General features: G+C 40.9%; 1 protein-coding gene across 2 annotated transcripts in view; it reads right to left on the reverse strand.

The window, feature by feature from the left end:
* tafa5a (TAFA chemokine like family member 5a) overlaps window positions 1-16,947 on the reverse strand; it is a 166,006-nt gene extending 149,059 nt beyond the window's left edge. For both annotated transcript variants that reach the window (XM_026148094.1, XM_026148093.1), the window contains exon 1: window positions 16,179-16,947. In XM_026148094.1, the coding sequence (XP_026003879.1) occupies window positions 16,179-16,290 (112 nt within the window). In that variant the 5' untranslated portion in view covers window positions 16,291-16,947. The remainder of the gene's footprint in view (window positions 1-16,178) is intronic.
* Window positions 16,948-17,841: the final 894 nt, after the last annotated feature.

The raw sequence follows: 17,841 nt of genomic DNA on the forward strand, positions 1-17,841 counted from the left end.
GCCTCTGGAGAACTGCAAGACATGTTGAGGAGGTAATTTAGCCATTTGAATCAGCTGTGTTGGATCAAGGACACATCTAAAAACTGCAGGACACCGGCCCTTGAGGCCTGGAGTTGGGGACCCCTGTCCTAAAGGGAGAAAGACTGGAATCAAATCCAGGATGGGCTGGCTTAGGAAGGACTGGATATTCAACTTGTAAAAGGGGGAAACATGCATCAGTGCACTTGACAGAGATGTTTAATATGCACTTATGTCCCAATTAAAATCTATTAAAACAACTGCTGTGAAAATGAATTCCAAGTTATTACATACCCCTCTGATGCAAAAGTGTTGAAATATTCTGTTTACTTTTTATCAGATTCATCAAAGCAATAATATGATGCCTCCGTCTCACTGCACATAAAACAGCAACAGCTGATGGCTGGTGATGACATGCCGTGTCAACAGGAAATGGAAAGAGAGCCACCCCACCTCTTCTGTGCCTTGTGTCTCTCACTTTGGTTTCCCTTGCTCTCAGACTCACGTGTCACTCCAGAAGCTGGGGAATTAGTTGGCGGTGGCGGAGGGGAGAGAGTGAATGCTACTACCGGCACCCATAAACTAGTTACATGTGCATGTTTGCGTATTGATATGCTGACAGTCTATGATCCAACAAAACATCTCCCTTCCCTCCCGCAGCCTCTGAACGCGAAGACGTACTTCAACATCGCCCAAGGATTTGTTAATTAGCTTGCCAACATCTGTCCTCTCTATGCAAGATGGGATTAGAATACAAAAAAAACCCAGAACACCCGTCGTATGATCACCACCTTTCCGCAACAGCACCCATAACAACAGATGTCAACCACCCTCCACCCCCACCGCAATAGCTGAGAGGTAAGGAGAATTTAAAAAAGAAATGACTCATTTTTTTTATGTGATCCCTCTTTAATTGACGTTAGCATGTTGTTGAATAATACATGCCCTTCTTTGGTAGAGTGCTGCAAAGTGATAAATTGTGTATGTGTGTTTGGGTGTAGGTGGGTATGAATGGGGGTACAAGCTACTTTGATGTGAAACTCATATCCTGCTTGTAATGTCGTCCAGGGGCCAAACGGAATTGATAAAGGGATAACTTTTGCTCTTACGGAATGATTATACTTATAATTAAGTTGTACGGGACAGATCCTACAGGAGATGAAGAGGAGGGTGAAATGGTGAGGAGTTCTCTCCATTCATTTTTTCTGTTGAAGCTTTGGGTACACAGAGCTCAATGTGGTCTCCCCAGACATTGACCAATGAAGTAATTACATTTATGTGAGTGTGTAGGATTGATTCATCAAACAACGCTTGCTACAGAAAGCTTCTGATTTAATTGGGGAGCGGATGACACATGCATCTTCCTGTGATAACAGATCATTTTTCATCAAAATGAAATCACCCCCCAGTATTATATATGGAATTCAGTACTGCCCTGAGTCAATGATATACAATTTGGTCTATAGCAATTACACAATTGCTATAGAGTTGCAATTATTCATGATTTGAGAGGTGCAGGAGGTACAGTGCCATTTGATACTTGGTGGACACAACACCAAGTAACAAATCTGTAGAAATATCTCATTATTGATTTTTCAGCTGTTAATACAAAATGTACATATGCTCGTAATGTATGTGCAAAACGGTTACTGAAAATTTTCCCCTGCAATATGTACACCATAACATGTGACTGACAGCTACATGATTGGGGGGGGAAGACTCAAAATCCCAAGCCAATGGCAGTGGTTGAGAATGCTTACTAGATCCTAAATAAATAATATCACAGTGCAAAAACACTATTTTAACTCATTCACTGCCATTGACGTCTATAGCCGTCAATGGCAGTGAATGAGTCAATGGGTTTAACTCATTCACTGCCAATGGCTGGCAGTGAATGAGTTAATTTATAGGTTAACATGCTGCTTAAATAATCATAGGAATATTCATAGTCAAGTCAAGTCAGGAAGTGTACTTCAAAAGTTAAACTGCTCAGTGCAGCATTTTGCAGCTGTAGCTGGTTATTTTATGCACACCAGCAGTTGAAGATTCATTTTCTTCTTCTTACATGCTGGCACTCTACATGGGGTAACTGTTCAGTACAAAAGGTATTAATTCAATAATTACCCAATTAAAAAAAAAAAACAACTAATTGATTCTAATTGATTGGTATCAGTATAGACCAAAATTGATGTAACACAGTAATAAGGAGGAAAAAATAAAGGAAAACTGATTTAAAGGTTGAAATTAATAAAAGTAGTTTGGTAACTTAATGCAAACTACCAACATTGTTATTACCAAACATAATAATTGATAATTACATGGTAATATAATTACATAAGATCATCACAATATTTTTTTTAGCTTTTTTATTTCGAAACCTTTACCCCAACATTAACAAGTTATAGTGCTATCTAACCCAAATACAATAAAGCAATGACAAATAATAATTCTGAACTTTGTAAAGGTCAAATCCTTAAAATCTAATGTAATTTCATGTTTTTAAATCACTTAATCCATTTTTGAAGTTGTTCAGTCAATAAATTGACAAATATTTTGAGTTTTAAGCTGATCGATATTGTTTTTTATTATCTATAACAACGCTTTTCACAATCTCTTCATAGTTGTTGTGAGCAAATTTGAGATAAGTAAAAAGGTGAGATTAGTTTGGATAAGGAAAGGAGTACTTTGGGGGTCTTTACTGAGATATAACAGTGGAAACAAGACAGGAAAGCTGGGAGAGAGAGCAGAGGGTAGACATGCTGTAAATGGCTTTGGAGCAGATTTGAACTCGGGCCTCTGCCATAGCCTTGGGTCACTACACCGACATCAAGGCAAGGATTTCTGTCACTAAAACAATCTGTTAACTTTAACTGGTTTAAACAAAGTTACATATTTTACCTGCCCTTTAATATTCCCTGAACCTAACAACACAAACACATGAAGAATGGAGAGCTCAGCAATTACACCTTTTTACATTTATGTAGCAAAACTTTTCAAACAGTGAACAGTAAAATAGGAACTGAATTTTGCGGACGATTCAATGCAGACTGATAGTTTAGAAAGTAATTCATTCAGATTGTAAGATTTCAAATTTCTGCACCCATTTCAGCAGAATAAATGTAGATGATTTAAAGAACTTGGCTCCCGTTAAAGACACTATGAATGGTTGAGCAAAAATCACATTCACACAGGGGCCATCTGGTCAGCAATGGCCCTGAAATTATGCAGATTGTATCTTTTTCATGACTGACAATGTTCTGTTTTTTGCCTAAGATTACATTAGATGTTTTCTTCAGCGTTAGTCCAATATCGTATTAAATTATCAGAGTCAAAACGTGTCATTTGTGCATTTGTACCATCTGAATGCGTTCCCAGATGATATCTTACACGAATAGAACCCAGGGAAGAGTTAACAGCGTGAAATAAAAAGAAACCATGACTTTTAACTGAATGCAGTAAGCTGGCTGCCTACAGTACACTGGTCATGTCACATACAGTGAAATGTTGCCCATAGGATCTCTGCACAGATGTTGTAATGAGCTCTTCAAACCTAAAGAGGCAGACATAACTCGCATGTTATGCTGTCGCTACGACAATGGAAGGGTTTATCACTGACAGTGGCTTGTGGGGAGAGTGTGTGCACTGAGGAGTGGGGTGGGTGGGTGGGTGGGGGTAACTGAGATAGCAAAAGTGCATGAGAGAAATAAAAAAAAATCTCCTCCAGCATCCCATGCATGCATAAAGAGGCATGCTTCAGCATGTCTAGGGGTAACAGCAGGAGTTAGACTGCCGCAGCTCAGTGAACACTTTCAGGCAACATTTTCTACTGTATCCCTTGCAGCATTACTAACCTTCTGTCCCACCCCTCTGCCTCTCACACTCTTTTCTGAGTTTCCTCGCTTGCATCTCTGGCTCTCTAGCTCTGTCTTGCCCATCTCTCCCTCAGACTGTGTCACGAGGGTAAAGAGAAAAAAAAAGAAGACGGGGATCTCCTTTTACACGACAGGGCCCCAGAGGTGATGGCTGACAAAATAATCTAACTTGCACAAACCACAGCAGTGTATTTATTCATATTTCTAAAAAATAAAAAGACATCTCTGCAAGCAGCTAGTGCTGCATGAGTGTACTTCTAGACCAGATCATCAAAGTAGTATGGCTTTTGGAGTGTCTAGAGCACAATTTGGGGTCACAGAAGTGCAAGGCTCGCTAAAACGATCTGATATTAAGAGAAAATATATGAGGAAATTTATGCTTTAGCAATTTTTAGGAGACACCTGACACTTCCTTAGGTGGTTTAGTCTGAGTGAAACTGGCCAAACACAATATGCAAAGCAGTTGATACAAAAATGGCAGCCGTCAGCTTAGCATGCTCGTCATTGGGCACAAGACCTGGACAGCATAAGCAAACATGTATATGACAAGGTTTTTAGATTAGCAACTGGCTTAATTCAATGTAAATTTCGCCATGAAGTACTTGAGTAGTGGTGTAAAACTGTTTAGGCTTCTATTGCTTCCATCTTGATTGGTAATACTTACTTTGGTAATAATCAGAGCAAAAGAGAGAGATTCTGCCCATTTTTGAGCTCAGTGTTCAGGCAATGGCAATGTTCTGGAAGAAGTATATTGCAGAGGGACACACCTGTACAAGAGACAATTCTAGCTGGTGATGACTGGGGCCTAGGCTGTAAAGTGAGTACTCTAACTATACCATAAAATACCCATCAGTAGAGATGCCCCATCATTCTTCTGCTGTTCACACAACTGTTAAAAGGTAGAAAAATACATCTATCAAATTAACATCTTGCATTGAAATTTTGTTAAAGGTTCCAGGAAGCTTTAAGAGACTCACAAGAAGCTAAAACTGCAACAGCTACTTATTTCATCTGACTGCCTCGTCTCTTTCTAGGCAGAAACATCCTCTTGTGTTTTCTGTTTTACCTGCTGCTGTAATGTGGGGTCAGGAATATACACTGGTTTTTAAATCCTAACTAATGTAGACTCCATCATTCGCATTGCAAAAAGAAACTCCAGTGGGCAACTTTACTGAGTTTCCAAGCTCCAATGAAACTTGCTGCCTTCAGAATTTTATGTCACATCTCGAACATCTGTTGGATTAGAGAGTGGCGTTCTGACTGTAAATGAGTAACATCAAGCAAACAAGCACATTTATCACAGGAGAAATTTTTTTATATGTTACAGTTTAAAATAATAGCTGTACAGAGGATACAGCTATTTGGATGTTACCTTCTAATAACATCCTAACTAGAGAGACTTGTATCCCAGAGGACATGTGAAGCCATTTAGGAGCTGCCAAAAATCCAGTTCCACTAATGGCCGCTTCAGGCTGGCTCCAAAAGTGACTCAAAAACTCCAAAGTCACAATGCCCAACTTCATGACAGAAATAAACATATTTACAGCCAACAAACAGGCCTTTATAGCTGATGTCTTACATCATGACAACTGTCGGGGGATTCATTTTTCACAACTTACCAGTTCAAATTACATTAAGATTGAAAGTTGGCCATTAGTAGGCTGGTAGCCCACCAGCGGGTGCCGTTATATTTTCCATTTAATGTAAAAAGAACGACAAGAAGAATGTGCTGCAGTTTTGTAAAGTGAAGAACTAGCGTTTTATTTACAACTTATGTCACACTAATTATCAGTTATCTTAGTTATCTGTGCAACGTACCCAAACAGTAGCAGTAATTTCTAACCAGGTTTGATAGCATTAGCTGACTGGTGTTAATTCTAGACTGCCATCTAAATGACAAAAGAATGGGAAACCAGTGGCTGATTGCACAGTGGCTATATTGAATAAATGGAAGAAAATGAATGGCTGAATGGCTGGATGTATGTATGGATGGATGGATGGATGGACAAACGGACTGATGGGAATAACTTGGGTAGCTGAGTAACTTTGTTGTAATAGAGGTGTCATGAATGCATAAATTAAATGAATAAACACCTGAAATCAGAACTTCTACTGGCTCAGTAAGTAGTGTAGCGCCATAGTGTACTGGGTTACATATTAGCTTGGCAAATAAAAGGTCACTGGTTCACTCTTTGCCAAATAAACCACTCCTCTTTGGGGCTGTGTCTGGAAAGGCATCTGGTGTAAAACTTTTCCAAATCAAATATATGGAGCTATGGAGTGTGTTTATACACCACTCTACATTTAATCACTAGTTATTATTCATCTCTGGCTCTCTTAAACAGCAACCAACCAACTGGTTGCAGCAGATGGCTGTCCCTACATGAGCCTGGTTCTGCTGGAAGTTTCTTCCTGTTAAAAGGGAGTTTTTCTGTCCCACTGTCACCAAATCGCTTGCTCATAGGAGGTCATATGATTGTTGGGGTTTTCATCTTTTTTCTCTGCGTTATTGTAAAGTCTTCACCTTAGAATATATAATGCGCCTTGAGACAATTGTTATTGGGATTTAGTGCTATTTAAATAAAATTGGAATTGAACCTGCTGTGGTGACTCCCTTGCAATACGGGAGCGGTTAAAAGTGGCTCCATTGGATCAGTTGTTAATGAGCTAAAATGATAACAGACATTCAGAATGTGGCAGTTCATATTGTTATTTGTGCTGAGGAGCATCCAGTTTAATATTCCTTCAGTAGACAAAGAGGGGTAATCTGGCAGCTTTTTGGTGGCATTTAATCAACTGCATAAAAGAAGAAAATGGAAATTGTTTTGACTGCAAAATAATTAGAGTAAATGTGTGCTATGACCCCCAAAAAGGACATGGAATGTAGAAATTCATTTTCATGGGTGACTTGGAGGTAAAAAACAAAACAAGAAAAACCAAAAAGGTTTTAGATCCATAAGTACATTTAGCTTTTTAACTGCATTGTTTTATTTATGTATTTGTCTATTCCATGATATGTTTGACTTATCTGGTTAGTAATACTTGCTGCTTCCGAGACTTCATATGTGCCTCAGGAAAGATTAAGGTTACCGCCTCGTAGGCACAGTGGTAGTTTTTCCATTAAAACAGGAAACCTTCCTCATCCACTGGGCTACACACGGTCTCAAATCAAATCTTTACTATATATTTCTTTTTCTCTCTGCAACAGCAGCTGCAGATCAGTTTGTTTCTGCATCCCAAAATGGTTGTTGGAGCAGCAACAAGCAACGCTGCAAGATAAATGAGGGCAAGCACAATGTAATTTCCATATCAATCATAGTGTCAGCAGCTTAGGTTGAGGAGAAGGAGAAAGGGAAAGAGGGAGGAATGGAACGATACAAGGAGAGGGAGAAAGGTAAAGGCTGAAAGTAAGAAAACAGATGCTTTTGTTGTTACATACATACTCCAGCTATTATTGAAATAAGCCATTTCAAACCAAGGGCCAAGTAATGCACCGTGGGGCACAGAGCGAAAACTCAGACCGACCGACTGACCGAGCCACCAGGTGTCTGACTGACAGACAATCCTTGAAACCATTTCAGAATCTCAACTGCCTCTCGCATGTGGGTGCCGACTGAGTGCAGCTGTCATTTAGATCATAAACGCCCCAAAGATTTATCTTCTAAAAACATTAACACTGAACTGTAGCCTTGATGTGGAGATGGTGTGGCTGACAAGCTGTGGGCATGAATGGAAGGAAAAGGAGGAAGAAAAGGACTAAGGGGAGGCCCTCAAGGCCCCATAACAAGTTCTCAAGAGTTGGGCTGGCGAAACTTTGCGCCGGTGTTATCTTGTTAAGCACGAGAGTCACTGAAGGACACCAGACAATTGATTGAACGGAGTTGACTTCAGCACAATTTCCTCTTCGTGGCGACATGCATCAACCAGGCCACGGGTCCCTATATTCTGCAGCTTAACTACCTCTCAGGCCTCCCACTGTGACAAATGGCTTCTGTCTCTTCTAATGTAATATTTGTTTCTACTTCTGAGAGCCTCTCGGCTACTCTGCGGCAAGTCTGTCTGCCGACTGCTTCATTGTGTTAGCTGACTTTATTCCCCAACCGGCTGTCAATTGGTGGACCGTCTGAGTGTTCTCGTCTGTCTGTCTTTTGTCTCATTGCTTGCGCGTCCTTCCCCCCCCCCCCCCCTCTCCCAAGCTCTTTCTACTGCTCCCCCGTCAACCCCTTGCTCTCTCTGTCTCATGCTCACCATTTCTCTGTCTCCCATGTGCACTATGTCTATCTCGCTTCCTTCCCCTACTCTCTCATTCTCATTGCCTCCCTGCCATCCTGCTCCCTCTTTCCCTCTCTCTCTGAAATCTCCCTCCTCCCCCTATTCCTTTCTCCACTTTACCGCCATGTCTTTGCTCCAGATGCTAGCTGTCTCAGCTCCGTGGGCTGAGTCTCAGTGATGGGCCCCTGCAGGAATTCAAAGCACCATTCTGGCATTTTCTTCCAAGCAATTGCTTCTTGCAGTAATAAAGGGGAGTAGCTTTAGCATCTCTGTCTGAATGGGCTCACTAGCCCTAGGCAAAACAAGCACAAGTGCACATCCGCCAATCCTCTCGGGGCAGGAGCACATCGTGAGTCTCTGTCCGGATTTCGACCCAATTAAGCCATCTCACGCAATTTACAGAATTGGTTACAAAAAATGTACCATTAATCACATTTTCTCTGTCAAAAGCTCAGAATGAGGCTCCGGAATAAGAAAATCCGCATTTTTATTGTCACTGGAGAGCTGGATGAGAAGTTCACATTTGCATACCATGTACAATTATTATACACAAACAACCCTTTTCTTTGAGCTGTGACCTGTTGAGCCCTGCAGTCATACACCACTCATAACATGATATGTAAATATTGCACATGTGGTTTTAATGGTAATTAAAGTCACATCGACAGCAAATTAATTCACGATGGGACACGGAGCATTTAAGGTGCAATTAGCCATGGAGGCGGCTACGGTGATACTTTGCCTAACTGCAAACAGCAAACACTTTGCAATTTGTTTTCACATTAAGTAAATGTCACAGCATATTAGCATGCCATTATGACATCTATGTTTTCTTTTTTTCCCCCCTTTACACAGCAGAGTCTGGTTACAAAGGTGCAGGTGATGGAACAGAGAAAAAAGGAGAGTCTGTTAAAGATGAAGCAAGGAGACAAGGAAGAAGCTTTGATGAAACTTTTACTGCATCTCTGTGTAAACAACTTCACAAACTGTTGTAGCTGCTAACTGTTCTGGGGCCATGAAAGCAGCTTTGGAGGAACAGGTTGTTCTTACAAGTCAGCATCATCTTTGTATTTTGCTTGGATATTCAGTCACTACATGTTTGCAGCACACAGTGTATGTGCATATTTTTTGTATTTTGTATACCTAAAATCAATATTATTAACCAGAAGCCCAGAAATACACATCAATAATACCGGAAATAGAAGTACTGGGAATGTAACTGAGTGTTTACCTTCATTTGTGAGTTTTATGTCTAAAAGGCTTAAATAGAGTATTTACCTAAAAGGCCAGCATTCATTAATTCAGTGACGGTGTGGAAGAGCAATGCATCTGTTACTTCTAAGCAGTTCTGTTTGTTATGTGTGTTTTGATGTAAATCAACTGATTTTTTTTTCAAGTTTTTAAGAAAACGTTGGTTTGATGTTTTCCTTTAACAGAACTGAGCCTCTTCATGCAAGTAAATCTATGAAGTTCTACTAACGCACAGTACTAGCTTGAGTTAAATGCTAACAGTGGTTTGGTAATAGTAACATTATCCATTTTCACACATGCACCAGAGTTCTAAACATTTCTATACAAGTATTTTAGTATAGCCAGGTGTGAGTTGCAGCCCTTCTCTTTACCTGGGTGTTACTTATCCCGAATTATCAGGTATTACCTCTTGTGTGTAGCACCCATCCAGTTTATGGCTACAGCTTGCTAACCAAGCTTTTTACTGTTTAATGATAGCCTACTAATTCATTTAAAGAACAACTTCCGACAATGCCCTAGCCTTATTCTCCCTACATTCTCTGAAATTCAAATGTGATGTTAAGTACAGCATCTTAATTTAGTATGTTAACATGCTAATATTTGCTCATTAGCATACAGCTGAAGCTAATGAAAACACTATGTACTTTGGTACTCTAAATACCTGCAAAGTTAGCAGGTATTTAGAGTACAAAGTTTGTCTTTCCAAAATTGTAATAAGAGCCCACCCTTAGCTGCTAAAATATTTTGTTGTAGACCAAAGGGGTCACCTAAAGTGGATGCAACCAACTGCTTGAGTATTAGACTCCTATTGCTCCCCATAAAGTCACAGTTGAACCTAAGTAATACGTATATAAAATGAGCTTTACAAACTAGCAAATAAGCTATTAAATTCTGATTTATTAACAAGAGTATTTATGAAGTGGTATCACAGTCCCAAATGTGCAAACCTTTTTAAAACTTACAGGATGATAGATTGCCTTAGAGAGAGCCAAAAGTACTTACAGCACACCAAACAAAAACGTACTGATCATTTCCACACAGCAGATACCATCAATGAATTGACACAAGTGCTACACGTAAAACAGAACAAGGAAAAACAGAAAATACTGCCTGTGGCCATGCTGCCATATCCTTCCACACACTAAAAAAGTTTCCATATCCACTTAAAATTTTATACTCTAAGTTGCCAAAGCCTCAATATTAGTTCTTCGCCTTACTAAGCTCGACACTGCCGATAAGTAGTATGGTCATTACGTGATAACAGCAAACGCTCCTCCTCCCCTTCAAATGACACTCATCATGGTCTTTAAATTTTGCAAAGCTACCTTTTAAAAAGTTGCTCAAATATGCATGCGATCCCTGGCCCCATTTCCGGCGGTCCGTAATGTGGCTCTTTGCTTTCTCTGTGGAAAAACTCAACAAGTTGACTCTTTATGAATTTGCGTCCCCAGGCCATCTGCAAGCCTTTCTGCCGTTCCCTGACAGTGGCTGCTCTCTCTGCCTCCCTCCCTGCAGAGGAAGAAGCTCCAGGCTATGCTGAAAATAGGATAAGATATTAAAATAAGTGCGCGCGTTCACCTACAAGTTCTTGCGTCTTTTCTTTTTTTTCAGGTCAGTCAAGTCCTGTCTTCTCCGCTGGCAAACCAGCCTCGCAACAGCAACAGATTATGCGTGTGTGTGTGTGTGTGTGTGTGTGTGTGTGTGTGTGTGTGTGTGTGTGTGTGTGTGTGTGTGTGTGTGTGTGTGTGTGTGTGCACTTGAGCACATGTAAGCCTTGGCGAATCACCACAGTTAACAACCTATTGATACAGCTGCAGAAGTACAGCGACCCATAAACAAACAGGCAGGAAACACAGGATACCACGCTGAGCGACAGAGTGATGTGATGAGAATGGCTTTAAGCTTTCGAGCCTGACAGCAGGGGAATGCATGCACGTGTGTGTGTGTTTGTTTGTTTTTGTTTCTTTGTGTGTGTGTCTGACCTTTCAGCATTTTCTAAAGTCTGTATCTTTACAGGGTGGTCATGTATGTGCAAATACGTGATTGATGTTCCTGAACGACCTTGATGACGTTTCGCTCGTTTGTGTGCCCCGGTGTAACCTGCGTGCCTGCTTTGATGTTACGTTCATTACTGTCTCTGCTTTTCAGGGCAGAGATCTGAGTGTGCATGTGCCTGTGCCAGAGGTGTATGTACCTGCACGCAACATTGTATCCAAGGGTGGAATGAATCAGCAGTTGCTACATGCCTAAAAATGAAGGCTGCTATAAGAAAAGAGTTGTGCGTGACCTCTCTTCCTTTCTTCGTCTCTATCACTTCCTCCTCCTCGTTCTCTTGCTTCCAGTTTCTCTACTTGTTACTCTGTCTTACCTCGCTCTCTGCTGTCTCTGCCTCTCTCAGTGTGTTTGCAGTTCAGACCCAGACCACAGCCGTGTTACATTCCTTAGCCATCCCAAGCTAAGATTAGCATACTGATTAGCTACCCTTGTGGGCTCTCTCATCCTCCTTCCCCCGAGCTCACATGCAGGGCTACAGTCTCATGAATACATAATTGCGCCGTTGGCAAACAAATGCACGGCTGAGAGCTTCCAGATGAGGGAGCTAGTGCACAGAATACAATATTGTTTGTTGCTGTTGTCGTTGTTGTTGGTTTCTTTGTAATGTAATCAAAAGGTACTGGAGCATTCTGGTGTGATTAATGTTTCCAGTACCGACACGTACATTCCAAATACTTCAGTTGTTGACTTGTTTTTATTTATCTCTCCCTCTTTTACTTTTTTCTCCTCTCCTCATGTTTGTCTTCTCCTTTCAGTTTTGTTTTTTTTGCCACTTTCACCCTCTTGACCGTGGCTTCTATTTCACCCTCAGCAGGGTTTGTCTTTCCTTTACTGCTTTATATCTTTTGCCTTCATCCTTCCCCTTATACTCCCTTTTTTCCATCTCTTTCTTCTTGCCTCACTTGCTTTCCTTATCAAGGTATTAGAGGGGATATCAAGTCACCTGCTGCTCTCACCTTATTCGGTGCCTCTGCTTCTCTCTCTCTCTCTCTCTCTCTCTCTCTCTCTCTCTCTCTCTCTCTCTCTCTCTCTCTTTCTTCCCTCCACCCCGTGCCTCTCTCTGTTCTCTCTTCAATCTCTTCCTCTCACGAGGGCCTGGGAGAGGACAGCGTATCGTGTGAAGTTGGATGTTGATTCTAGGTGACAGGCACCATATGAGTCATAGCCATAATCACAGAGCTCCACCACCACCACCCTTTTGGCTGTAAAACACAGCAACAATGCAAAGCAAAAGTGCCCTTGGCACAGACATTAGCCATACATTACCAACCATCACACAAATGCATTTTCTAAGATGTAACACATTTTGTAAACACTTGAGAATTTTCTTTCTTATTTTGGTATCTATCTCAATAGATAGATAGATAGATAGATAGATAGATAGATAGATAGATAGATAGATAGATAGATAGATAGATAGATAGATAGATAGATAGATAGATAGATAGATAGATAGATAGATAGATAGATAGATAGATAGATAGATAGATAGATAGATAGATAGATAGATAGATAGATATGAAACCAGTGCTGAACTTTAGCAAAAACACTTCCAGTTCTATACAGGTCCATGGAAAACATCCTTTAAACTTGATCTCTGTAAACACTTTCCTGATGAGTTTTTGGTTCAGTCACTCATTTTGGATCATACTGAATGAAAAGTTAGATCTGTTCTGTAAATCTTGGTCATGCTATGTTTCAAACTGAAGTATTATCTGCAGTATGAAACTGCACACTCTTTGGTCGATAGCCAGTGAGCGGTTTCACAGTCAGACCTGCCCTTACTCGTCACATCTGAAAGATGAGAGTTGGTTGATTTTTCTGCAACAAAGATGGTGAGGGTGGAAACGCTCCTCTCAAGGCATTAAATAATCAGACTTTGGAAATTGGTAGGTCCACCTACCAATTTATGGGCTCAGATTATGAACTGATCCCATAATCTCATCTGGAAAGGATTCACTGAGGTCATAAATGAAGAAAGCCAAAGTGACATTTTCTGATAAACTTCTATACAACTTGGCATCTTTTGCAACCAGAGGAGATGCCCCCTGCAGGCCATTAGAAAAACTGCAGACTCTAGAAACTTCAGCATTGGCTTCATTTTTCAGTTATGCTGATTCTGTATGCATGTGAGTAACATGGACATCAATTTCTAGTAAAACTTGAAATCCTTTACAAACTGTGGACAATTTTTGTAAGAATATATATGAATAACTACCATGTGTGTATGTGATTATTACCATTTATATACACAAACCAATGGTTAATCATGTTTTATTGGTTTCTTTCTTAATTTTGAGTAGAAGGCTGTAGTAAAGCTGCCATTTAAAAAAAATATTAATCAGTAAATTGCTTGAAAACTGTCATTTTTCACACAAAATTGTCAAAGGTTTACGAGCTCCAGCTTCTAAAAACATGTCACCTGTCTTACATTAATGTATATTGATCTTGTAGTGAGAATGAATTGATCACTCTCACAAATATCATTATTGTCTTGAGATGCAGTCAATATGATAATGAATGCTTGGGTTGTAAAATAAACAACAATCAGAAGAGAAGAGAAGAGAAGAGAAGAGAAGAGAAGAGAAGAGAAGAGAAGAGAAGAGAAGAGAAGAGAAGAGTCTGCTGAGAAAGCAGAGACTTCAGACAGAATAGCATAGAGGACATGCATTGGTCAGCTCAGCCCAGAGATCCACTGGTTTGAAACATCTGGTTAAAAAGAGGAAATGAATAAAAGAACAAGTGCTACAAAGAGTGGGGGGAAAACAACATAAAAATTTCAAGCAGAAGAAAGTTAAGCACAAAACAGCGACAAAGATAGACAAAAATGTAAAAAAGAAAAAGAAAAAAAAACCTCAAACAAACCCAGTGTGACCGGGACATCGGAGGACACATGAACAAAGTAGAGGGTAAGAAAAAATACAAAAAGTATAAAACAGAAATACTGCACTGTCGAGGAAGGTCAGAGTAAAAGGAAACCCACAAGAAGAAAGGCAAAGCTAACAGTGAAAGGGAGTTGTGCGATCTACAGAGCTGCAAGTTCAAATGTTTGGAAATTAACAACGAAAAAAAATGAAACGAGGAGCGAGAAGGGAGGAAATTACACAAAGTCGGCCCCGGCACTAGAGTTTAATAGACCAATAATGGTGGTAACAAAAATGAAATATACCCATAAGGCGGACTGTTGGACAAAAGGTACCAAATAACACAGTTTGAGCAGCGTGGAGTAAAGAGGTCATAAAAGAGGAAATCCAGGAATGATTATCACTCAGATTATTAAGTCTCTGAAGGCTCGCTGTGTTACTGGGTAAAAAGGTCGAGGTCCTTGCAAAAGGAAAAAGCAAGACTGCTGACTGAAACAAACATCCAAGTGTCGTGATTGGACACAAACGGAAGATCAATGGCACATGGCCGAAGGCACCATAAAAGAATAAAAAGCCCCCCCCCCCAGAAGCTTTGGCTCTTATAAACTAAGCCTGTCATTGATTAACCTGAGGTCTGTGTGATTACAAAGCAAACTCAATCTTGTGTCCTTTGTAGAGAAGGAAAAAAAGGTAAAAAGGAAATGAACGAGCTGAGGTCGGTTCACATCGCTGTAAGGAAAACTCAGTACGATCACAGTACGAATCTGTTACAGCACCAGCATAGCTAATGCACTGGAGGACAGGGTGATTACATTAACCATTAGCTCAGCTGCTAATGAAATAACTTTTCCCTTTCCTCTTTTTTTCCATGAGCTTATCATGGCTATTGCACATAGCCTCCTTTTTTTTGTTCACACATAGCAGACTGAAGCTCTGTGTGCCAGCTGGATTTCTCCTCATAAGTGAGTCAGAGGCGGTTTGAGCGAGAGAAGGAAAGCAAGACGGAGAGAAGGTGTGAGGGTGCCAGGGAACAAGAAATGAAAAGACACCCATGGCCAGAGAAGTAGCCCAAAAGAGAGAGAGAGAGAGGAGCAAATTGCGTGTGTGTGTGTGTGTGTGTGTGTGTGCTTGTACTTGCATACATTTGCCTAATAAGGTTATCCTCAGGCACTCTTGAATTACTGCCTGGAGTACTATTTGTCCAACTAAAAAGGGTTTATTCATAAATTTAAAATAATAATAATAAGATTTGTACCTTTTAACATTATGTGAATTTGTTATGTATATCTTCTGGATTCTGTGTTTCAGAGATGACAGATGCATGACAGCCTGACCTCACTCAGTCAGTCTGAGAAGCTTTAAGAGATAGATGGGTGCGTGTGTGTGTGTGTTGAAGAGACAGATAGAATAAGAATTAACGGGAGTCACATGAGACTTAATTAGGCCTGTGGCGCACTCCTATTCCAAGCCAAAGAAAGTAGTTTCACAAGACAATGAGACACATTCCCCTGTTTTTTTATGAGAGAGGATTTGTGTGTGTGGTGGTGAGGGGCTTCTCTTGATTCTGCCTGTCTGCATACACAGGAGCAGGAAGGGGCTTTAAAGTGAGTATGTGCACGCGCAGCTGTGATCCCCGTGCGTGTTTTTCAATAGGGGGAAAAAAGAAGAATATGACACGTCGACAACTACTGAGATCAATACGCTAAGAGCGATTGCCAATACCACTCACATAATTTTGTTGTCAAAGCCTTCCCACATGGCACGGTCACCCACTGTGGGTGTGTGTGTGGTCAAAATAGAAAGCGTGTGACAGACAGAGAGAGGAGAGGAAAGCGGCAGGACTTACCGCAATAGAGAAGCAGCAGCGCTGTCAGGAGCAGCACAGCCCAGAAACTTGACGACATTCTCGGCCAGCGACTGGCATCTTTGCGTCTTCCCAACCTTGACACTGAAGCCATTGAAGAAAACAGCTAGAGCACTTCCTTCGTTATGGAGACAAGTTTTAAAAAAGGAAGAAGAAATAAAGAAAAAATAAAGAAGAAAAAAAGCGCTGACAGTAAATTCACAATCCAACTCGGTCTCTCACAGTGATCATATCTCCGCGTGTAATCCCACAAAAAGACATGTCAAGCTCGAGTAACTGATTAGGGGGTGGAAAAAACAAAAGAAAACAAAAGAAAAAAAAGAACTAATAACATAAGGAAAAAAAAGCAGTGATTTGCTCCACGGGGCGCAACAGAAAAGGTCACATCTTCCACAGAAAGCCCAGTTGGGGAAACAACGCAGCAGGTTTTAGATTCGCTCGGAAACAGAACTTGGTCCCTTTTTAGTTGTTCCAAGGTGTTTTAGCCTCAATTTCCGCCCCGTTTCAGTCAGGGTAAGCGGGGAGATTGCGCTGAGTTACTGCTAAAGTGTTCAATCATCTGTACCGCAGCGTCGTAAAAGCTCCTTTCACCTGTGGTAGGTTTCCCCGATTCTCTTCAGTCTCAGCAGCCCCGACACTGTAGCTCATAGACTGTGTTTAAAATATATATATGTAATTAAACAGGCTCTTATAAAATCCAGCGAACAAACGCCTGCCTGGATGAAAGAGGGTTGGTCATAAAAGAGAAAGAGAGATTGGGGGGGGGGGGGGGTCCTTCAAGCTCTCGGTTTGGGCACAGAGTGGATGAAGATCACAACATGCTTACAGAACGAACCGAAGGATGGAGAGTGGAGGGGGTAGAGGCAGACGGAGAGGGAAAAAGTGCGCACTGTGCGACTCCAAGTGTTTTTGCCTAAAGTGAAACATCCACATAATCGATATTACGTCAGGCAATAAGCCACTTGAGGTCGCGTCTTTTGCTGTTACGCCAAAGCAATCGCTTTGCGTCGTTAAATCGGCGTGAATTACAGCTTACAGTGTATCGATTTCACATACCCCGCTTTGATTTTTACCAATCAATCACGTCTGAAAACGTGAGATCGTCCCGCGAACGGTCGATATTTGTTCTGGAGCAAATGTGGGATTTGAACTATTTGGCAGTGACATCAAGATGAGTTTGTCCCATTTCAGCAATATATCGACACACAGGGGCGATACTAACAAAGTGATGATGTGGGGGTGTGAGGAGGAGGTGGGGGGGTCCGATATTTTTCTGCTTGTGCTGCTGTTTATGTGCTTCTCTGTGGTGGGGATTTTCCATACACATCATACAGTCATTATTAGTTAGAGGTCTCAGTGCATGCACAGCCTTTTTTTTAATCTTCTCAAAACGTCACTGAGCGTCTCTGGAAGAGCACAAGCTTCAGTTTGAAATAAATGGGTTTTATTGCCAGCATTGAGCATGGTGACGTTATCAGCTCATCGAACCATCTTAACCACAGTAACAGCGCCTCCTTTTTTTTCCTTGCCACACTGGTGTACTCCCATTAATACAATTATTTTTAAAAGTGGGGCGATGTTGTGTAATACTGGATATAAATGAACCCAGTGTCATTACATTGACCGAGAGACAGCCTATAAAGCA

Source organism: Astatotilapia calliptera, chromosome 17 (assembly GCF_900246225.1).
Source record: "Astatotilapia calliptera chromosome 17, fAstCal1.2, whole genome shotgun sequence".
NCBI lineage: Eukaryota > Metazoa > Chordata > Actinopteri > Cichliformes > Cichlidae > Astatotilapia > Astatotilapia calliptera.